The 24,618-nt window shown below is 37.8% G+C and overlaps 1 protein-coding gene across 1 annotated transcript in view; it reads right to left on the bottom strand.

Annotated features, from left to right (window-relative positions):
* Window positions 1–24,618, bottom strand: part of Aqr (aquarius intron-binding spliceosomal factor) — an 80,153-nt gene that overhangs the window by 39,096 nt on the left and 16,439 nt on the right. Inside the window, exons 7-16 of the mRNA XM_075961738.1 lie at window positions 23,754–23,822; window positions 22,392–22,492; window positions 21,643–21,719; window positions 18,131–18,195; window positions 17,094–17,210; window positions 15,603–15,716; window positions 13,003–13,106; window positions 11,482–11,584; window positions 8,608–8,728; window positions 3,295–3,436 (exon numbers count right to left, since the gene is read on the bottom strand). Coding sequence (XP_075817853.1) covers window positions 3,295–3,436; window positions 8,608–8,728; window positions 11,482–11,584; window positions 13,003–13,106; window positions 15,603–15,716; window positions 17,094–17,210; window positions 18,131–18,195; window positions 21,643–21,719; window positions 22,392–22,492; window positions 23,754–23,822 — 1,013 coding nt within the window. The remainder of the gene's footprint in view (window positions 1–3,294; window positions 3,437–8,607; window positions 8,729–11,481; window positions 11,585–13,002; window positions 13,107–15,602; window positions 15,717–17,093; window positions 17,211–18,130; window positions 18,196–21,642; window positions 21,720–22,391; window positions 22,493–23,753; window positions 23,823–24,618) is intronic.

The raw sequence follows: 24,618 nt of genomic DNA on the forward strand, positions 1-24,618 counted from the left end.
TACAATCATCCACTTACGATGTCTGCCAATTTTTCAACTTAAATTTTTTATGTGTGTCTATGTTCTTATACTTCTGATATAAATCCTTAATTAGATATGAGTTGCAGGTATTTCTTCACACATCATAGATTTCCTCTCATTTTCCTTTTTTTTTTTTTTGGACAGAGACTTGTTACTTTAATGCTTTTCTACTCACTATTGCTATATCTTTGTGTTTGCTTCCTCTGTTTTTGATGTTAGAATCCAAGCCAAAAAACAAAAGCAAAAGTAAAAATATTAAGAGCAATGTTATGGAAATCATCTGTTTTCTTCCAGATATTTCGTGGTCTCAAGAGTTAGGCTTAATCTGTTTGAGTTCATGTTAATGCGGCAATGATCTGATTTCTTCTGGGCTCTGCATGCAGATCTAGTTTTCTTCCTTGACTGTATATTCTCAGCACAGCTGTCACATAGACATAGTTTTATTCTGGGGCTTTCCACTGTTACCTATTTGTATAGGACCCTATTTTTTGGTGTTATTTGTTTGTTTTCTTTTCTTTTTTTGAGACAGGTTTTCCCTGCGTAACAGCTCTGGTTGCTCTGGAACTCAATCTATAGATCAGGATGGTCTTGAACTCAAGATCCATTTGCCTCTGTCTCCAAGGGCTGGGCTTAAGCGCGTGGGCCACATCTGGAATATGTCCCCACCCCCTTTTAGGTCTACTGCGCACTATTTTGATCACAGTAGTTTCGTAATATATTTGAAATCAGGAAATGCAATGCCTCTACTTTCACTGTTCTGGATAGAAACTGCTTCAGCTACTCTGTCTTTTTCCCTACTGGAAATCTCCTAAGGCTTTTGCTCGTCTGGTGTCTCCTTCATTTCTAAAGGACAGTTCTTCTTAGGTTTATTTGATCTTTTCCTCTCTTCAAATAATTTCAACTATTAACATTTTATCTTTTGTTCTTTACATTCTTATACAATGCCTAAAATATATTTATTTATTTTAATTTCATTTTACATTCCAACCACAGTTCTTTCCCATCCCTCATCCCACCCTTCCCCTTTACCTCCAGGAAACTATTATTTAAAAACTTAAAAATGTGGAAGAATCTTCATTGGGATATATTACTTTAAGTCACTTAGAAGTATCTATCTAACTCACTTAAAAAAGATCAGAGGGGAAGTTGTGTTAATTGCTAACAACCAGCAGCAATTCCCAAATACTCATTCCTATCTCTGTTACTTTAAAGTGCATTCAGAACTAACTTTACATTAGATGGTGCATTTGGAACATAAACTAAGGCAGCACTTTAAAACTTACATTTAATATTAATTATAAAAATGACATTAAATTACATCTACTGTGAAGATTATGTGCTGTAACTAAACCTATACAACTTTATAACATTAGAGAAAGTCTAAAAATAAAAGTTGTGCAATGGCTAGCACTGGGACAGCTTTTGAAGGCATGGCAGTGTGCTTAAAACCTTAGAAAAGGGTCTCTACCTCTTTTTACCCCATGACAGTCGTGGATCTCATTTACTGTGAATGTACAAACAAGAGTTTTAGTAAATGTACACGATGCGCATCTACCACCACAACCCAACTTCAGAACATTGGTATCGCCCCTGAATGCTTGTGTCCAACAGCAGTTAGTCTCTGTACACCCCAGGCAACCACTAATCCGGGGCCTTCAGTCTTATTGCTTACAGAACTGAAACTTGAAGCATAGAAAGGACAGACTTCTGCTACTTGGAAGCACATCACCTTTTACTGCTGTCCACATGAAAACGTGACCTAACACGTGTACTGTGCAATAGTGCCTGGGTTTCTCTCCTCCACCCTCACAGTGTGACCAGCCCTTGTAGCTATTTCTTCATGGGCACCAGTGACAAAACTTTAGAATGATTTATTATTTCAAATGGGAACAAACTAACTCCAAAAGCAACATTTTCTTTCTTATATCAAAAGATGAGTAATTTTAAAAGATCCTCTATTATTAGAGAATAAAAACCATGAGTAATTGTTTGTTTTCTTTGTGTGTTTGATATTTAAATTAAATGTACAAGTGAATTCTATTTACTTAAATACTAGTTAATAAATCCCTATTTTGCAAAATGGCCAAAATTAGGCTCTGAATCTAGGGATATAAATGCAAGGTAACCATAAATTGTAAAGGAATTTCTGCATCAAGTGTCCCCACAGGGTCTGAACAATGGGCAATAATTTCAGCAAAGCTGTGGGCAGGGAAGAGCAGACAGTGGATATACAAATTTCATAATCCTAGCCTACTTACTGACTCAACTGATTATTAAGTCAAAAATACTTGTGTTAGGTTTTATAGTCTTATCCAGAATAACTTCTCACATAATAATTAAAAAACTAGAACTGTGTATAAAATAAAATATGGATGTGAAAAAATAGATCATAATCATAGTGCCTGTGGCCACTTTCTATGGTGAGGAAAAGGGAGAAGGCTGGAAGATACCTAAGGAGGTTCACACTTCAGCAACCATTAAGTTTTCCATACAAAGTCAGCAACACTGCATGTGTGTACCTACTGTGCCTGAAAGGTAATGAAGATTCACTTCATGACTCAATTTTATTAATAAGCAAATACATACTTTTAATATACGTGATCAGTGAAGGAATACCCCCAAATCTCTAGGGTAAAATTCCAAAACTAACCTTCACCAATCTCATAATGCAACACTGTCTACCACGGCTGGAACAAAGGCTTTTCTTAAAGAAACTCTCCAGATAAAGTCAAAGATAGAAACAGAAGAAATGCCCATGTAAATAGACCTGTAGGTGAACCCTACCAGGTTAGTTCCAACATGCTACTCAGAATGTTCTGAAACACCCAAGGCCCTAGACACTTCCTTTGGGCACCGACTCACACTTCCCACTACAGTCATGGGAGCAATTGTGGAAGAGGAAATGTCCTTTCCGGTAAACTCCACCCAAGACTAACAGAGTGTCTCTGCCCTATACAGGACTGCTGGCCAGTACACATCCTCCCTCTTTACCCTGCTACTACCATCTAAGCGAATCTTGTCTACACTTCTCCCCTCCCTAACTAAAATGACCTCTCCTCCCTTCTCCCCAGTTCTCCAGCCATACCTCCAGGTACTTAGACACATAGTTCACATTTTAATACCTCAGAAGTAAATTCACATTTTAAAACTTCTCAATTCGTGAGTATCTTTGACAGGTAACTTCATATTACTAAACGCACTGATTTTCTTAACACGGTGTATCATTTTACTGTAGACACATTTCTTCATTATAAATGGCATCAATTTACTGACCATGGCTTCATTCTGCTGACACTGTCCTCGATGTCTTGTCTAATTTCATAAGTGGATTCCAAGCGGAAGAGATTAAAGTTCCTCAGGAGGTAGTCATGTAGAGTTAGAAACTGCAAATTCAATTTGGGGAGAGCAAGACAGCCTGAAAAAGAAAACATCATTGGTGATAGCATTATTCTTTGAATCAGCCATCTGATCTAAATACAAAAACCATACCAGCTACTAGGGAAGCAGCTGCTGATGATGTGAAACACAGGCACGTCCTCACACTTCCATCTGCGCAGACACTAAGGCTAGACTAGCACAGGCTGCCTTTTGAAAACTGAGGGCACAGCTACAACTATTCATAAAAGTAATCTACATCAGTATTTCACACACAAACTGTGCTTCTTAAATGTTCGCTGAGACACAACACTAGAACAGGCTCTAGGAATTTAAAAGCTCCTTCCCCTTCATGCCATCCAAGTCCTGAAGTGTGTAACATTAGCATAAACTCACAATGTGATAGATTACTATGCAAATTTAATTATGAAGATGTCACTCTGCCTAAAGAGAACTCCAAGCATTCCTTTGGGTAGACTTTAAGGGTCAAGGCGCTGTCTATGTGTTATTCCATCCCTTCTCTTCTCTGTCAGTGAATGAAGTCTTACCCTTATTTAGAGATCAAGTACTCCACAGCATTATCAAAGTAATCCTTAAAGCCACAATACATTTAACACACAAATCACGTTTTTGAAATCATTATTTACAGTACAAACAGTAATAAAAGAACTAAAAGAAATGATGTGCAAAATACTCATATCGTTTTTATTAGTAGATACTGACTTGCAATCTGACTCAGCATCTCTCTCTCAGGCACAGGTTGAAGGAAAGGTGTCTCATTTTTATTTAAAACAAAACAAAAACAAAAGTTAACACCTTGTAACCTCCATTGAATTAAAAATGGCTACACAGAAGGGAATAGGTTCCTTTGAGCATCCTTGTCTATATGTCTGGCACCTTGCTCTCATCTGGTCTTCTGGCTCTGTCCCCCTAATACCCCTTCCCTAATTAGTCCAGCCTCTACTTTATTATTACATGGATTTCTGTTTTAGAATATTTGTATACTGTGTGAAGGTGCTTTTCTGTGATTAATGTAATAAAAAGCCATTAGGTAGCCAGGAGATATAGGCAGGATTTCTGGAGAAAAAAAAGGAGGAGAATATGGGTGTGTAAGAGATGCCAGGAGACACAGAGAGGAAACAGGAGGTGCAAGATGGAAGAGAGGTAACACCACATGATGGAACACAGATTAATATAAAAGGGTTAATTTAAGTTATAAGAGCTAGTTAGGAACAAGCCTAAGCTATAGGCTGAACTTTCATAATAAGTCTCCATGTCATTGTTTGGGAGCTGGCCTGTTATATATGGTGTCCAATGTAGGGGCATGTATTTCCAAATAGAACCCGAGAAAGCTTAAAAAGTTCCCAACACACAAACAAGGAACCAGATGAGGATTCCTAGTCCCAGTCTCTCAGGCTGGTTGCAGTACATAGAGACACGGCTCTCCACTTCTGCCTATGGGTTGGAGTCAGCCCCCAGAGCAATGTGCAGTGCCATGTGCTAAGCTGAGCCATGTGGCAGTGACATGACAGTTTAAGATTTGTCTCATGTGGTCAGAGAATGCTACAGATGCTTAGGAAAGCCAGGTCCAGACACACACACACAAAAAAACCTATAAAAGTACAGTATGTTTAAACATGCTTAGAAGCTGAAGAAAGAAAATGGATATAGACAGTTATAAAAAAAATAGTTCAAAAATAATAAAGTCTTTAAAGAGAGAGTAAAATGATGTCTTTTAAAAAGCTACATAAAGATGGGAAATTGGGCATCTGGATCCTGTATGGTGTTTTGTTGACTGTGAATTTTTAGAATGTTAATGAACAGAGAACGACAGTTGCTGAGAGACATTAAATTGTGGAAAGAACTGCTAAATTAAACCAGCCTATATACTTTAGGGATGTCTTGGCTTCAAATTGGAAGTTAGACAATATGTTGCATTGGGGGAGGGGGCTCTGCTTTTGTTTCCACAGGAAATGAAAAGCTATGAATTCCTTTGAAGTTAATCAAGATCATATTTGACCAGGGGAGCCCTCCTGAGGATCTTGGTTACAGACATGAGGGGAAAGTCAAAAAAGACTACAAGATAGGTAATGTAGAAGCTAATCCCTTGACATGGGAAGAACACTGAGACTGGGTAAGACATGATAAATCTTGTTGTTGATAGAGCCCTTATGACTTACACATAACATCCTTTCAGATGGGTGGACAGAAATTTATGTTACAGTTTGGTTATATAATCCAAGTGGACTTAAAAAAGTTGACAGATGCCTTTTATCTGCTCAACATAAAACAAAAAGCCATCTTTAGCTGACTTGTATAAATCACACATTCTACACTTTTGTGAATACAGACATGTATGTTACCTTTAAAAGTTTCTATGTTTTCAGAAAAAAAGGACCAGACACCAAAATAAGACAAGCAGCCCAGGTGATCCAGCTTCTAAGAAAGGGTGTTAGTTCCCCAAAATTTTGCATCCAGAGCAACTTCAAAGTTGCTAGCTGAGATGGCCCAGCCTCACAGACTATCCAGCCAGAACTTCAGACAAGTCTTACACTTTCCCATCACAAGACTGGACAATAGCTAGCTCTCTCACTTGACCATTATCCTAATAGTCTCAGGGTCACCCCCAGGCAACAGGAAGCAGTCTACAGAACATGATGCCCACATTCCTAGGAGGTGGGATGGGTGGTTTTTGGTCATTCAGTGGGTTATGGATGTTTGTCACTGTTTAGGGGGGTTGGTTACAAGTTGTTATTGGTCAAGATCGGGAAAAAAGCTGAAAAAAGGAGATTAAGTCAAAGACCTCAATCTGAAGGGGAAAAGTGGGGATACAGTATAGAAATGATGGGATAAAGGGGTGGATTATTGAATCTACTTTTGAATAACTATGAGTCCCAAATATTTTACACTGGTATCAATTTTTGTATACTGATTCAAATTTAAGGTTATTCTGCATATATGTTTCTAATTTTGTTTAAGGTATTGTACCTATGCAGATCATTTAAAAACATGTGAAGTTTTAGCCCTTGCAAGCTATTTAGGATAATAAAAAAAGACAGGTTAGTAGTCATCTACAATGATTAAACTTATAGTCATGTTAGGTATGTTTTCAAGGCCAACAGAGATGTACTTTAAATTGAAAGATGGCTTTCAAACACTTCAGAGACCTATAGAATATGGCATTTAAAACGTTTAATAACATAAGGCTTTTCATTACAATGGAACATGTCTATTCCTGACAGCACCAATTTACTTCAAAAAAGATGATGGGGATCAAAGAAGTTCTATAATGTAGTTTGCTTTTCTTGTGGCAGAGCTAGCCATTTGGGCAAGAAACTGCTCTTGCCTCAACTGCTGACAGTATGCTCTTTAAACTGGACAAGCAGGACACAAAAGAAAGCAAGAAAGCAATTGCCAAACTTTGCCAAGACAATGTAAGTCAGTCCTTCAAAATTTCTGCTTCAAAGAAAAATCTCTCAGATATTCTAGAGTTATGGGCCAAAGATGGATGCTCAATATTTCAGAGGAACCTTGGGTGACAGTTTCTATCATTTCTTGCTTCTGTCATTTCTAAGGTTTTGGAAGTTGTTTGTTCTGCACTTCCTGTTTACTTAAGTAATACAGCCTTCTCAGTCTTTGATGGGGTTGAAGACCAGATAGGTTATAGTTACGATTTTTCTTGTTACCAAATTCAAAAAAGAAACTTACATAAGACATAGCCTCACTAAATTAGAGTTAAAAGCTTTCCTTTTTATTTAGACAAAAAGGAGGTAATGTTGTGGGATACTTGTATACTGTGTAAAGATGTACTGCTGTGATTGGTATAATAAAAAGCTGAATGGCCAATAGCTAGGCAGGAAGTATAGGTAGGCTTTCCAGTGAGAAAAAGGGAGAGGAGGAAAATCTAGGCACACAAGAGACACCAGGAGACACAGATGGGAAACAGGAGATGCAATATGGAAGACAATGCACATGATAAAAATGTAGATTTATATAAATGGGTTAAATTAAGTTATAAGCTAGTTAGGAAGAAGACTAAGCTATAGGCTGAGATTTCATAATTAATAGGAAGTCTTCATGTTATTATTTGGGAGCTGGCTGGCGGGACAGTGAAAGATTCCTTAAAGATTCCATTATTCTACTTCCCACTTTCCTTAATATCTCTTCTTCCTGTCTCATGATCCCTGCTCTAGTGTCTTGTCCTACATACACACACATACACACCCCTACATATAATGTAATTTCTATGTTCCATATATAGAAAAGAACAAGCCGTGCTTGTCTTTCTGATTGTGGCTTATGTTTTTTTTGGGGGGTGGGGAACAGGGGTTCGAGACAGGGTCTCTCTGTGTAGCTCTGGCTATTCTAGAACTCACTCACCTTGAACTGAGAGATCCACTTGTCTCTGCCTCCCTGAGTGCTGAGATTAAAGGTGTGCACTGCCACTACCACCTGACACTGGCTTATGTTGTTTAATATAATTATTTCTAATTGCACATACTTTCTGAGAGTAGATTTCAGAAATTTCAGGAAATCTTTAGAACAGGAGCCACTGAAAGAATTGTGACTACTTTAGGGTCATCACTAGTATAATACCACTAGTACATTTAGGCCAAATTCTCTGCTTCAGTGTATTAATGGGTAGTTTTGAAGCAAAACTACAGGCTCAAAAGGTAGTATATACACTTGGGAGATTAAGGAGACAGAAGTTCAAGACCAGCCTAAGGTATATTTCAGGTTAGTTTGCACAGTGTGATACCTTGGCTCAAAATATTAAGAACAAAAATAAAAATTAAGAACCCCAAACATTTGTTACCAACTGCTGTTATGTAGTTTATTGACAGTCATTACAAGCCTTCACAAAGAACTTTAAAAACGCGCTAAGAGAGCGTTTGAAAGGCAAGTCTACTAAACAGTGACACAATGAAAACTGTACTTTCTGCATTCTTAAGCCTCCTTAAAAACAGCCTTGTGGTTTAATAACCATATTTTATATAGGGTAACATATCTTAGGGCCTAGTTACATTGAATACAAATTCTTATCCTAAGCAATCAAAGTTCTCATTCTTTCTAGCTTCTAATATTAACTTTAGAACACAGAAAAGTAGCCCGTGTACAGAGGAGTTGGCGTGCATTTTAGCCATATATGAAGAAATTAAGTTCACGTCACATCTGATGCTCTGTATCCTTCACTTGCGTTCCTTTACCTACCTTCCCCAGAATAGTACTCAGTTGGGACAATGTTCTCATCCCATATAATCTTCTCGGTTGGATACAAAGGCATCTGATTCAGCTGCTGAATCTGAGAGATCCGGCGTTCATGGCGAGACACCTGCAGGAAAGAACAGGTTTGTGCAGAACATGAGCAACACTAGGGTTTACCCAGAGCAACCAGGACAGGCAGAGCAACCGGGACAGGCAGAGCAACTGGGACAGGCAGAGCAACCGGGACAGGTAGAGCAACCGGGACAGGTAGAGCAACCGGGACAGGCAGAGCAACCGGGACAGGCAGAGCAACCGGGACAGGCCCACCGTAAATTCCTGCCTTTCTCTCACTTCATTTTTCTCTTCCTGTTTTCCCCCATAAATCACAGAATAAGGAGGCATCAAGGAAATGTACTAGTGCCAATCTCAGCTCCTCCATTTATAAGGAAGTTACTATAAGCTTCTTAATCTTAGTTTTTTCTTAGTAAAACAAATGAAGCGTCATGGTCTATCAGGGGTCTATGAAAATGAAATGGGATACTATAAACCGTATCAAACTCCGTGGTACATGCCAAGAGTTTTAGAACTGTAGCATCTATGTAAAAACCAAACAAACATCCCCAACAAAAATTCTGAATCCTGGATTTAATTTTCATGTTTCTACTAAGAATCTCACATAACCTGAGAAATTTTATAAATCCCCTAGTCTGAATCTTCTCACTGTAAAACGATAGGGTAAGCTGCACCTCCCCTGCAGTACATATGCTTAATACCTTAGTTGTGCATCTCACACACAAACAAGCCTGCTTTCTAATTAACAATGCCAAAAGGACACTATTTTTCTATGAGAAAGATCCCTGGGAAGGGTCTGTATTTCTTTTGTTCATAAAAACTTTTAGTATTGGTACCAACAGCCTGACTCAAAAGAGATTTTACATCATCAGGAAAGAGCTCAGGGAATTTTTAGGAAGCATTTGCAGTTACAGACAGTGACAAGTGACTTGTAGGAGGACAGACAGAGATAGCAATCTAAGACACACTTCACAGAGTAAACATGCAAGATAAAAAGCATTTTCCATACTAGAACTAATTTAAAATGCTCCCCGAGGCTTTGTCCCCGAATGACACTCAAACACCTGTCACCAAGCTTTAAACACCTGTTAACAAATAGTTTCTGGTCTCTACTCCCCAATTCATCTTTCCAAGGGTGGAGGGTTATGTTCTACCTCATGTATTAAAAATATAAGCTTGGAAAATAAATCACAGAGTGGTACATCTAGTATGATTCAACATGTATAAGAAAAATCAACAAATACATGCATATTTATTTATTTATTGCTTAGACACAAATGTCTGAAATAGATGAAAAGCCAATCAATCTTAAAATAGTAAAGAAAAAAATACAAACAAAACAAAACCTAAAACAACCATTTTAAATCCTTCCCTCTCCACCCTAGAAAAAATAAGAAAACTGGCCAGATGAAGGCTGGTAAGAAGGAGGTGGACAGCTCATCGGACTGTTAGTGGCAATCTCCACATTTTGGAGGATAACCAGGCAGCCTCTTTCTCAATGTGGATAAACACATCAGATTACCAGTTTCTGGTTCTGATTAAATGTCCACCTATGGGTGTACACACACACACACACACACACACACACACACACACACACACACGCACTCTGCAGCAGTATCTGTAAAGGTGAAAACTGTCAACAACTTAAAGAGCCAGTAGCTGCAACATTGCTAAATAGTCATCTGTTCCAGAAAATGCTGTACTGAAGGGGAAAGGTATCCATACACTGCAAAGTGAACTAAATTCCCAAAGAAAGTGAAATGAAAATCATATATTTTTTTTTTAAATCCTGGAAGTACTTGAATCTTTGCTCCTTTGGTACTGGAGACCAATGTATATATAGCATTGAAAATATTGTATAAGCACTCTATCATTGAGCTACATGCTTGACTTGCATTTTGACTTACAGAAGTTCTAAATTGTAGCAATAAAATGTACTCCACTATTACTCAGATAATTAAGTCATATATATACACATACACGTATGTATATATATGTATATATAAAAACATACAAACACACACACATATAGAAAAACTTTAGAAGGGTGTAAGTGCAGAATTCTGAGTAACTGGGGAAGGCCAAGCAGACAAGTTCTTCACTCCTTAACTTTAACCATTGTGGAACTGTACATTTATGAAGTTAAACAATACAAACTAAAAAAAAAAACCCAGCAACAATAGCATATTGCTCCAACAAAAACTATGTTTCTATAAAGCAACACAAAACTAGAAAAAAAATGTGAGTTTAAAAATTAAAGCCCCTCATCACCAAAACTAACTGAAAAGTGCTCATAATTCTTAAGTTACTTAGGGATAATTAACTATACTTCTAAATTATTAAGTTTATATTATCAATATTACCTAATATTTGAATACATTACGTTTGAATAATCACCTTTTCAATAACCACATGGGCATGGTCATCCACAAGCCCTGTGTCTAGCCATGGACTTTTAACTCTGTACCCCCAGAGTATCAGTCCAGTAACAGAGGCTCATCTGTGATATAATGAATTTCTGCCATAAGGGAGCTTGAAGGCATGAAAAATGAGATTAAAGAAATTAAAGAAATGAAAAACAAGTCTGACCAAAATAGGTAGACAGGTAGGTAGGTAGGTAGGTAGATAGGTAGGTAGAGAGATAAATAGATAAAGATAGACAGATAAATCAAATAATTCAAGTAAGTTAAGGTCAAGGTAAATTACTGAATCTGTATGCAGACGTCAATACTGTTTATATTTCTATGAGGGATTCAAAAAGGCAGTAAAAGCCATGGGAGAAATACTGAGAACATTAATATTTACCAGCAATTCTAGAAGAAATTCTTTTTCAAAAGTTGTGTCTTCATTTTTAGGAAGCGTTGGCAAGAGGCAGAGGTATGATGCCACCTGGTGGAGTGTGTTTGAACTGCAGAATGGAGAATAGTTTATTCAGATCAATTAACTTTACTTTGGAAACAGTTTTTCTTTTCTTTTTCTTCCTTTCCTTTCCTTTTTCCCTTCCTTTCCCTTTCCTTCCTTCCTTCCTTCCTTCCTTCCTTCCTTCCTTCCTTCCTTCCTTCCTTCCTTCCTTTTTTTTTTTTTTTGGTTTTCCGAGACAGGGTTTCTCTGTACTTTCAGAGCCTGTTCTGAAACTAGCTCTTATAGACCAGGATGGTCTCAAACTCCACCTGCCTCTGCCACAGGGATTAAAGGTGTGCACGCACACCACACACCACCAGCCCTCCATTTTCCTACTCTTATCTTAAAAAGTAAACATAACCCCAGGCCATAGGCATGAAAAAAGACAAACAAAAACAAACAACAACGACAAAAACTAAAAAACAGGGATTAAAACTTCTGAAGTATTTTCTGGGGACTTGAAAACGACTGAAGGACTCTGCAAGGACACCACTTTTTGCTTGGGCTAGAGTCCAGCTAGCTCTTGGATGTAGTGCCTCCTTGCTCCCATGGGGACTATCTAAAGTCAGTTACACTTAAGAACGACCTTGATGAAATAGAAAACATTTCTACTGAAAAAGTTACCAACACTGGACTCTTAGACATTTTAAAGAAGTATGTGACAAAATTCAAAGTATGTATTTTACATGTAATTTTTTTATGTGAAAAAAGATAAATTATCCTTATTTGTCTTTTATTAACAGTATTTTTCTTTTATCAACCCCAAATTTTTTCTTATGTCTTTTATATCAAGCCTCTCTTTTTCATTCCAAACCCCCTTAAACTGCTAATCTATTTTCAATTTTGTTTTCCAGGTAAAATAAATGGTCTAGCTTTTTACATTGGCTAGGTAATGCACTGGTATTCAACAGCAAAGCAATCAAGAAGGAGTACAATGGGGAACACTACTAGCTTGCCTGAAATACCTACAAGATCCTTGACTGTTTTAAATACACAGGAAATAAGAAGTAAATAAGCTAGTAACTATTATCTTCCAAAAAATACAGTAGTGGATATGTACTAGATAGTATTACTGATGTTACATATCTTAAAACCACAAGATTTTCCTAAGTCATACCGTTAATATCAAACATGAAGCTTTACTGGTTTCTGTTATATTCTGTTTATAGCTAGGCAGCTTAATGCTCTGCTCAAAAAACAATGGCCTAAGTTATTAAAAATATTTTCACCCCTTCCCAAGGAAAAGATGGTTAGTTATGTTTAAGTGACTCTTTCCTAACAGCTAGAGGTAAGCAACAGTTGTGAGGTTAACCAGGGGCCACCACACAGCCTAAGGCAGTAGAAAAGGAATAAAAGCAACAGGGAAAAGAAAATCCCAACAGCCATGTTCTAAGGAAGAATGCTGTTCTTTTCATGTCGTCTTACCTGAGAGGCCCAAAGAACTTGACCAAGGAATCCCGGGCATCTACTTCTGCCACATTGGAAAGGGCGAAGTCATAGAGTTCGGGGAAGTGCGCAAAAGCAGCTCTCTAGAAAAACCAACCGTCAACAGTCAATGCCTGTGCATCAACACAACCACCTGGGATTCCTAGGCCATATGGGGGATTGCATGTTGTTCAAACTCCATGGGTTTGTGTACTTTCATTTCTCTTGCTGTTGATATCCCGTTATGGTTAGATAAAATACATGCGTTATTTCATTCTCTTGTATTTGTTGAGGCTTGCTTTTTGTCTTAGTATGTGAAATATTTTGGAAAAATGTGTGACTTTAGTGTTTATGAATACTATGGAGATATCTATTACATTCATTTGATTTGTGATTTCGGTAAGTAATAAATACTCACTACATCTTATGTTTATCTTCTATGTGATCCCTGCCTCATTAAACAATAGGGAAAGCATCAATTGTTCTAGCAGGAAAACAACAGTATCTGAGGTTTGTGCTCCCTCTCCACCACTGCAGGGAGTGAACTCAAAAGCCTTGTGCATGCCAAGGAAGCACTCCACCAGAGAGACACCCCTAGCTTTCTGTGACCCTACCACAGTTGACATGAAAATGGCATGCATGTTAGCTTCCTTTGCAGTGAACTCTGGTATTTTATGACCAAGAACTAGCCCTAAAAACAAGCCCTAGGGATACCGTACTGGAGATTAACCCAAGGAGAAGTGGAAAATACAGCACGCTTCTGACTGATTGGTCTCTGGGAAGATAAGATCTGGCAAGGGGCATCCAGACCAAAAGTAAAGGACAAGGCAGGCACACTGTGAGGATCCGACAGACTGAAGTAACAGTCTTTCTCTTAGATCATGCCTCTGTGTTACAGAAAAGAACTAGAAGTCCTTCTATCAGGGTGGATGGCACAGAAGGTCACCAAAGGTAGAGGTAGGCTTGCCATGAAATCGCTAGACAACTGCAAAGTGACCCTAAAACCAAGCTTGAGAGGAAGGGGCCTGCACCAAGAAAAGCATGAGTCAGACATTCACACTTAGAGAGCAGAGGAAAGAGGACAGAAGCACTGCCGCTCTGCAGAAGGCGGAGAGAGATGCCTGCGCTCCTCTTCTTCCAAAAAGACGTGCACCTTAGTGCTCCATGTCACCCACCCAATATTTAGGAAAGGTCCATAGCCGGTGAGAGATTAGGACTGACTATGAAAGAGAGTGTGAATTAAGCATGACACTGTTATTCTTCAGAGAGACATACTCTAAATTGACAAGCCAGGTGTGAGGATTAATCTAGAATGTCAACTTGATGGGGTTCGAAATGATCAGGGAAATAAATTCTGGATGTGACTATGAGAGACTGTCCAGATTACCTTAGCAGAGGGGGGAGACCACAAATATGCAGCGCCATCCCATGGGCTGGGGTCCTAGACTGCATGAAAAGGAGAAAATGAGCCTGGCAGTGGTAGTGCATGCCTTGTCTTTAATCCCAGCACTCAGGAGGCAGAGGAGGCGGATCTCTGTGAGTTCGAAGGCAGCCTGGGCTACAAGAGCGAATTTCAGAACCAGCTCCAAAGCTACAGAAAAACCCTGTCTTCAAAACCAAAACCAAAACCAATAAAAACAAAAGGGGGGCGGTGGGGATCAGCCATCACCTCTGCTTTCTCACTGCAGATGCAATGTGATTCCTGCCTCACACTCCTGACACTGAGTGAGCCTTCCCTGTCCTGATGAGCTGTCCCTTCTTTCTTTAAGTTGCTGTAGACGGCCGATTCACCAGAGCAGCATGACAAGTAACTGGTGTGCTGGTGAGGCTGCAGTCCCAGCACTCAGAGGCTAAGGTAAGAGGATTCAAAGTTCAGGCCAGACTGGACTACATAACATGACTATTTCTCAGAAATAATAATCGGTGAACAAATGAATAAATAGAGTGACAGAAAACAGAGGGACTTTTGGGACCTATTCGAGCTATACTGATAAATTTCACTCCTATGACATGTATTTATTGTAAAAATATTTATAAAGCATAAGTATATAAATAAGATATATGAAAATGATACCTAAAAGTAAAAATATGTATAATAATTTACCTTGGTTTTTTTTTTTAGATTTCATTATTTATTTATTTTTGGCTTTTTTTGGGACAGGGTTTCTCTGTGAAACAGCCCTAGCTATCCTGAAACTAGCTCTTGTAGACCAGGCTGGCCTTGAACTCACAGAGATCCAGCAGCCTCTGCCTCCCAAGTGCTGAAATTAAAGTTGTGTGCCACCACTGTCCAACTATAATTCACCTTGTTATATGTGCGGGTGTGTTTGTCTCCCTGCAAGCATCATGGCAGGCAGGGAAACAAACCTCGAAGAGACGAGAATAAAAACTTGGTTCAACTTGACTTGGTCAGTTTGGATCAAACTTGTAGAGAGTGTAATCCCAGGAGGTTTATTGTAAGCATATTTAAACACAGTGGAATTTGCGAGGAGGGGAGAGGCAAGGAGAGGAGCAGAGAAAAATGTAGAGCTCTATAAAAATCAATTAAAAAATAAAAGAGAGAAAGAAAAGGTACACCGCATTTTATTTATTTTATTTACCTGAAGAGATGTGATTCTGTCATAGTGAATTGTGGTCATCTCATTCTCGGTCAGGGCATTTCCAGTCTGGTCATTAATTTCAAAGCCAGTATAGAACTTCAGCATCTCTAAAAGCTGCAAGAGTTCATTAAATTAATAAATTATTTATTAAAAGTAATAAAAAATTATGTCTTTCAGGGGTTGAAAATTTCAGAAGGTAGCATTACACAACAAATACTTGAGAACATACCCAAACATATTTAACTTATGTGAAAATAAAATGTGTTTTATGAATAAATTATTAAGCCTACTTCATACACATAGTCCACTCCTACTGAGAAATTCAACTGCAATCCCAATACAATAGAAGAATTTTGCATAGTAGATCATCCTGCGACAAGGTCTATGAGGGACTGCCTTAACTGATAATCAATGTGGGACGGCCTGGACAACTGTAGGTGACACCATCTCTAGGCAGATGGGTCTGAGTTGTTTAAGAAAGCTACTTAACCATGAGCCAAAAAGCAAGCCACCAAGTAGCATGCCCTCATAGTTCTGCTTTGGTTCCCTGCTTACACTGTTGCCCTAATTTTAAGGATGGGCTGTGACTTGGAAGTTTAAGGCAAGCCAACACTTTCCACTCCAAGCTGCTTTCCAAAGTGTTTATTGCCAACACAGTAAAGCAAACCATAGCAGTATATCACTCATGCCTCCCATGAGTCTCCACGGCCATCACACCTCTTCAGCTTAGCTCATGATGAAGAGGCCTTGCTTTCTGCACATGGAAGCACATCCAAGGCACATTCTGGCTGCATTCACTTAAAGATTTACTATTTTTAGTCCTAACCTGTGACACATTATAGTCAATTACTAAGAGTTTATATGGCAAATCATTGAACAAAATTTTTGCTGAATGAAAAAGAAATAGAAGTGCTTAGTAAGATAAGAGATAAAGAGTATGTAACACACATAGAACCTGTATCTTAAATTTACTCTCAGCAGAAAAACATAATTACAAATTAGTTAGATGTTTTCTTTTGTTTGACATGACAGGAAATCCAAAGTACCAACACACTGCCTTCCTACCTAAAGCAATAAGCTGAAATGCATTTGCCTTCCTACTCAATGAAGCAGACTAGGTGCAGTACTTTCTTTCCTATGCCATCAACTGCCTGTCACTGTTGTCACAGGCAAGAGCAGCAATGAACTTGCAGTTAATACCTTTTACCTGTTAGATCTCACAGTGGCTTTTCACATAAAATTAAAATATATGAACACATGAGACTACATTTCCAAAGCCATAATTTAGTTCAATAATAAAAGAACGTAGAGTTAACACAAGTTAGATAATTACTAGAGTTGTATAGGTGCATTCCAGTATGTATACAACATTCAAGTCAATATTCTAGAATTTTGCTTTGGCTCACGCCCTGGTATTTCCAGCTGCATAGTAAAGCAAAGATCAACTTAGGAGATCACAACATTCAAAGTGTCAGATCCACGAGAACTCACCTGGGAAAACAGATGGCCATCCCCTTCTCTGTGAACAAGACTGGAAAGGTAACAGTGAACCAAAAGGTGGGAGTCATCCAGGATGGTATTAAACCAGCGCCTCGTGGGGAGCAGAGCCTGGAAAAGATAAACACCATAGCATTCATTTTGCCTGATTCTCTGCAGCTAGAGATAAAATCTACTACTATTTCATACCAAGTGGACATCACAAATACCCTCCTGCATGTCCAAAGACACCTGGTATACAAAACAAAGGGCCTCATTCATGCTGTAAAACAAAACTAAAACAAAAAACACTCAATGTCAATGCTTTTCCTTCTAAAAACAATGGGGGCACAACTTAGAAGATAAAAATAAGAGTGGACACAGGAAGAATCTAACAGATCATCTATCTTGTTTATAAGTTTTTAAGCAAGATCTACGTGAAATTCTAGTATGCATTGCATATAACTGTAAAAGCAAAGCTCTTTTCTATTTCCTGTTCTTGCTTCCCTTATGACAATAAGAGAGACAGTGATGAGAAACTGAGCTGGACAGCTTGACAAGTTATGAAGAACATCACTGAGGAGACAAAGTTACTCTGATGTGACACAGTGAGAGAGTATACATTAGTCACTGGTAGAGTCAGCAGATGATAAAATCCTCAAGAACGATTGTTAGTCTAATAGTTTTAACGCTCATTTCAAACCAGGGGACATATTTTATTTCAATTTCCTACATTAGAGAAGAAAAGGAAATGGATTACTCTGAATTACATCAACTTATATCTGAACTTTCCGAAAGAATCCCATTCTTAACAATATGAAATCTTTAAAAAAATCTAAATTTTAAAAGGCAAAAGAACCCATGCCAACAGGACAGTTAGCACAAAACCTCAAGGAATCAAACCCTGAGACTTCCTTGTCTACATGAAACCTTGAAATAAAAACAGACCAAGGGTCATTTCAAGTATTTCAGATGTACCTATAGCTTGATCTTTGACTTTTAAGGAATACATAGCATGTTGATATATATATGTATATATATATATTTCTTACCTCTAGATCAATCATAAGTTCGATGAATCTTTCACAGTAATGAACTTTGTCCATAGTGACAGGCTCTAAACATGAGAGAAACATGTTAGAATTTTACCAAGCCATTTTGTGTGCTATTTCTTAAAACTGGCAGCTAATAAATAATTTAAACAAACTCATTTATCTTATTCTATGCAACTCAACTATGATTCAGAATAAGAATCTCACTTATTTTTTTTTTCAAGGCAGGCAATCACTATTTAATTCTACTAATATGAGAAAATAAAGAAATCTAGATTGGGTCTGAAGTGTATTTTAATAATCTGATGTGTAAATTATTTATAGCTTTAAATTAATTTCATGTGTATGAGTGCCTACAGGTATGTTTGTGCACCACGGTCTGCAGAGGACGGAAGAAGGCATCAGATCATCTAGAACTAGAGTTATATATGGTGTTCTGTCACATTCATGCTGGGAGCTACACGTAGGTCCTTTGCCAAGAGCAGCAAGTGCTCTAACTAATGAGCCCTCTTTCCAGTCTTAATAACTGTAATGTTTTAAGAAATCAAATCAAAGGTAGTTTTCTTTTTAATAGAAGGCAGTTTTATATCTGGTTTGTTCCACTTTCCTCAGTATCATTATATATCAAACTCATAAGAATTCTCAGGAATAAACATAGACACACCATACATATATATATATATAGTATATACACATATAATATACATTATAAAATATGCATATAATATGTACATACCCACATATGATGTATATAGCCAACTTTGAAGTGGAAAATATATATAGCAAAGAAAAAGTATTTATTTTTCACTGTCCATGTATGTCTTTTCATAATCTTAAAAGGGGATTATATTGGCTTAGAAAGAGCATTAACTTTGACATGAAAATGTCAGTGACATTCAGTAGGCTGCCTCTGGTGAACCTTAAGAAAAACATACATAGATCTACTTGGAAAATCAAAATAGACAAGATCGCTTGACAAAATTGGGAGCATGGGGGTGGGGGAAGGGTGAAAGGGGAATAAGGGAAGGAGGAGAACTTGAGGGAGCGGGATAGTCGAGATGGAGGAAGGACAGAGATGAGAGGAAGGAAACAGGTATCTTGATTGAGGGAGACATCATGGGGCTAGCAAAAACCTGACACTAGAGAAATTCCCAGGAATCCACAAGGATGACCTCAGCTAAGACCTTAAGCAGTAGAGGAGAGGGTGCCCAAACTGGCCTTGCCCTGTAGTCAGACTGATGAATATCCTAAATATCACCATAGAACCTTCATCCAGCAACTGATGGAAACAGAGGCAGAGACCTGCATCGGAGCACTGGACTGAGCTCTCAAAGTCCAGTTGAAGAGTGGGAGGAGTGAGAATATGAGCAAAGAGATCAGGACCATGATGGGGCACCAATTCCAGCTGGACTGGGAAGGAACAAGCATAGGACCAAACTAGTCCCTCTGAATGTGGGTGACAAGTTGCATGGCTGGGGCAGACTGAGGAACCACTGGCAGTGGCACCGTGATTTATCCCTACTGCATGTACTGGGTTTTTGGGATCCTATTCTTTTTGGATGTATACTTTGCTCAGGTAGGGAGGGCCTTGGACCTTCCACAAAGCAATGTGTTTACCCTCTCTGTGGAGGGAGGGGTGAGTGGAGGGCGTGGGAACTTGGATTGGTATGTATAATGAAAAAAGATGATAGTTTGTTTTCTTTAAAAAAAAATAAAAAGAAAAGAAGAGAATGTCAATGTACACATAAAGAACTAAAAAAATTTAAATTTAAAATTAAAAAAAATTTAAAAATACTGATTGATGATATTCATGAACATGATGTACTATTGTTTTTGAAAAATTCATTTTTAATAATAACAGCCTTGGGAAATAAAATACTTTTTGGATGTAAGTTTTGTTTTTTCTTAATACCAGGAAATGACCTATCACTTACCCTCTAGAACCATGGTGTCAACACTGTTCCTAGTGACACACATTATTTAACCATTGCTTAGCTAGGACTCTAAGCAGTGGCTAATCAAACACAGCATCCATAAATACCAATCCATAAACACTTAAAAATGCATTTATTCATTTGCCATATGCAGGAAAATGGAAGGTTAAATGCTGCAGAAATTTATATTAGTTTCCACCTACTGTATGAAAATGCTAATGGCAATTTTCTCCCCTGAACTTCTTCTCCAGTTAGTACCTACCCATTGCCCAGATGCCAAATCAATAGATTATAATATCTGGAGAGACAGTAAATATCTATTCTAGGTAGTTATTTTCCATGTAATAAACTGAGGACAAGATAAAGCAAGCTGATGAAGATGGACACTAGATCCTGATTTTTTGACTTCATCCTTGGCCACAGGGCTCTTACGAATAAAGCCAGGTAATCAGATCATACAATCTTAGCACTCTGGATGACATAGCAAGAGGAGCAGAGGCTCAGGACTAGCCTGGATACCCAGTGAGCTTCAGGCCATTATGTTCTATAGAGCAAGACCTAACCAAAAAACAAACAAACAAAAAAGAACTCCCCAAAAAAACAAAAACAAAAAAAAAACCTTCAAAGTAACCAATAAACTTAGCAGCCAAAACTCACAAATAACAGAACGTATAAGGTCCTATGATCAATAAATGAAAGAATTTAAGAGGCTATGTTTAAATTAAATGCTTTCAAACTAGTACTTGGATGCTGTGCAAGAATTTTTTTGTTGTTCTAAAACTAAAAATTAAAACAAAACAAAAATAAATTCTTGAAAAAATTGACAAAGGTCATGTTAAAATTAGAATACAAAGCTTGGTGCACAAGCTCTGCTTTGGCAGACAGAGGTGCATCAGTAAAACCCTTTCCCATAGTGCACTTGGCAGTCTAGTCTCTATACTTGCATGTATTATATGCACACAAACCCTTCTCCAGTGATGCATGCAGCATGAAATCTGAAGGGAAGATATTTTAGGGGAAGGAGATAGATCAGCTAGATAGGGAGGGACAGGAAGAATGAGGGAGGGCAGTGAGAAAGGGAAATGAATGAGAATAAAGTATATGAAATCCCATGATGAGACCCATTACATTGTACGCTAATTTAAAAATATTAAAGAAATATGGGTAAAGACGGACTTGAGCCATCTCATTTTGTAGTTTATTATCTCAGAAACACTACCCTACTGAAATGTTATCCCCTGAAAACTCTATTCAGCACTGTACTATAAAACAGCAAGTGAGGGCTATAAACACCTTATTCACTATTGTCCCCAGCATCCTGCAGAGAACTTGGACCTGGTAAGCAAGTGCAAAATGTTTACTAACTAAATGAACATTTCAATAACCATGCTGGTGCCTCAATAACCCTCTAAGGTAATCCCAATGCTCAGGCTGGCAATATACAGGAAATGGAAACGGCCCACATTTGCCATTACATCTTTAAATCACTAGGAGCAGCGTTTGGAGCAGAAGTGAGTAAATTCCAGGAGGGCAACTACACACTAATGTACAGTGAGCTGGATAAAGGCGGCCACTTACCAGAAAGTGGGATGGACTTCAGCACGGAAATAAACTTCTGGATGAGCTGGGAAAGAAACCTTCTTTCTTGGTATGCCCTAAAAATCAAAAAGTAACTCAATTATTTCTGAGTTATTAAAAAGCAAATTCAAACACTGAGCTGTCTAAATGTTCTGTCTCTCTCATATTGGGCACATAGTATCTCTTTGTAAACACACAGGAAGAAAGGAACAGCCTCATTACTGACCTGATTTGCCTACTAAGCACCTCCTCCAGTTACTTTAAGCTTCCATTTAAATTCAGGGCCAAGACTGCATAGAATGGTTCAAAATTGCATCCATGCTGTCTTAAAAGTCTAACGGCTTAGCTGTTAAGAACGCTTGCTGCTCTTCCAGCTGAACTGGGGTTCAGTTCCTGGCACCTACATGATAGTTCACAACCACTTGTAACTCCAGTTCCAGATCTGATGCACTCTTCTGGCCTCCAATAGCAATGAATGCATGTGGATCCGGGGAGGTGGCTATACATTCAGTGACAGACCTTACTCAAAAAAATGAGGCAGAGAGCAATAGAGAAAAATACCTAACATCAGTCTCTGGCCTCTGAGCACACACATGTACACATTGCAGATCTCTGTGAAAATACTCATAATAATCTAAATGAAAGCATTTATTAACAATTTATAATAGCATTACAAGAAGAAAGCAGGCAATAAATTAGGCAGTGTTGTGACCCAATGCCTAATGGGGAAGAAAGTTTTGCCCACATACTGCTCTCTTGCTTCTGGGTCCATCTTTTCATCATTCTTTTTAATCAAGTTCCAGAATTTTCTTAGCTTTGGTGTCTTTTTTAATTCTAATTCCAATCGTGCCTAAAAGAGAAATATGATATACACAACAATCAGTAACACTAATATTTATGATGATACTTAGATTGACCATTAGCTAGTCTCTTAATATATGATGATATGGGATCACCTGAAAATAATAAGACGAAGTGTGAAAACTAAGGAATGAATTGTATTCAATTCTGTATTTTTAATAAAAATAAGATAGAATAAACTACCTTTAATAATCATTATTATAAGTTCAATAATTTATTTCTAAAATTAAGAATTTAAGGCTGAAAAATATAAGCACGAATGCTTATAAGCATTATCACTGAAATAAAATCTAAGTCTCCAACGATGAACACAAAAATAACTGTCAAGGTTGGATATGTATCTTGGCAATATATGCTTTGCTTAGGATGACAAATCTCTGGGTTCAACCCCCAATGCTGAGGTCAGGGCAGAGGACAGGCCCTGCCAAATGGAAATAAGTAGTAGATGGTTGAGCAAGGCCGAACATGGTATACCAATATGCTCAGCACTGATAAAAAAAAAAAAAAAAAAGCAAGGTCCAGGTAAAGATCCCATCTCATCAAAGAAAAAAGAGACAAAAAGTGCCCACATCAGCACACTTTCTCTTGTGGTACTTACCACTTGTCAAATTAGTTTTGTTTATATGTATCTCACTCTATCAACTGGTACTATAGTACTATTTTTATCTGTCTCAGTCAACCAGTACAGATGATTGGTCTGCATATCTGGGTGTGTACAGAAACTCAAGCAGGAAATAGAATGTTGCATAAAGCTTTACACTTACTTAAACCTGGTAGCTTTCAGTTGATACAGAAGATATGTTATTCTATTACATACACATCATTTAATAAAAAGTTAATGGAAAGGCAGAGATAGCTAATATTAAACATGATCCAGACCTTCTATAGCTGTATACACATCCTAAGCCTGGAAATAAATAAAATTCAAGTTTACATTTAGCCTCGTCCAAATACATACGGAAGGATAACAATCACACTTTACTCAATTATCCTCTTTCTCTTCAAGTTCAATAAAATGGCCCCTCATTTCACTTTACAATATTAAAATTAAGTGGAGCATACATTAGGATGCATGCAACATTCCTTAAAACTGTAAAAGCTACATTTACAATAAGTTAATACACAATAAAATCCTAAGAAGGAAAGTAGATTTTAACTGACACAGTTTTGTGTTCATGTTAAAGCCACTCAGTCTGAAACCACATGACATGTGACAGACACATGGAGAGCATTCTGGAATAGGTACTTACAGGCTGCAAGCCCATCCACATAGGGAGGGAGATAAGCTGCTGTACTTGACTCCTTATCAAGTCTACTTCCTGTACAAAGCATGAAGAAAACAAGTTTATATATATATATATATTCCAGTATTTTTACCTAAGTTCTTATATATAGTTTATTTCCTTTTAAAGTCCTGGAAGAAAAATATGTCATCAATACTTTAAAATTGGTGATATTTTACTACTTAGAAGTTCAACAAGGGACTAGAGATGGTTAAGAGCAATTGCTGCTTTTAGAGAGGACCAGGGTTTGGCTCCCAGCATGCATCTTGAGAGGATCACAACAGTGTCTAACTCCAACTCCAGGATATCTGCCATCCTTTTCTGGCCTCTGTTGGTACCCACATACACATGGCACACACACATATACAAAATCAATCTTTTAAAAAAAAATCAATATTTAAAATGGTAGTTTCCATTATTTGCAGATTTCATATAAAAAACTCATTTATTAACAAAAATGTATTTGAAACCCCCAGATTAATACTTCCTGCAGTAATCACAAAGAACACAAAACAGCAGCAAGTTTAAGTTTCCCCAGGTACCTGACTCCCCTGAGGCTGTTACCTCTCTGCTTCAGTTCCAGTTATCATACACTAGCAAGTGTCTTTTCTGAGATGTAGTGTTACATTTTTATTATTGTATCTTGTTTGTGATTTAATCCTTTTATTATGGATCCCCAAAACAAGGCTGAAGTACTATCTGAAGCTCATAGTTATAATATACTCAATACACTGCCATGTCTTCTTTTAGATTTATTATTTGTGTGTGTGTGTGCACCTGAGAATGCCAGAAGAGGCCCCAAATCTCCTGGAGTTATAGACAATTAATTATA

This window comes from Microtus pennsylvanicus, chromosome 2, assembly GCF_037038515.1.
Source record: "Microtus pennsylvanicus isolate mMicPen1 chromosome 2, mMicPen1.hap1, whole genome shotgun sequence".
Classification (NCBI taxonomy): Eukaryota; Metazoa; Chordata; class Mammalia; order Rodentia; family Cricetidae; genus Microtus; species Microtus pennsylvanicus.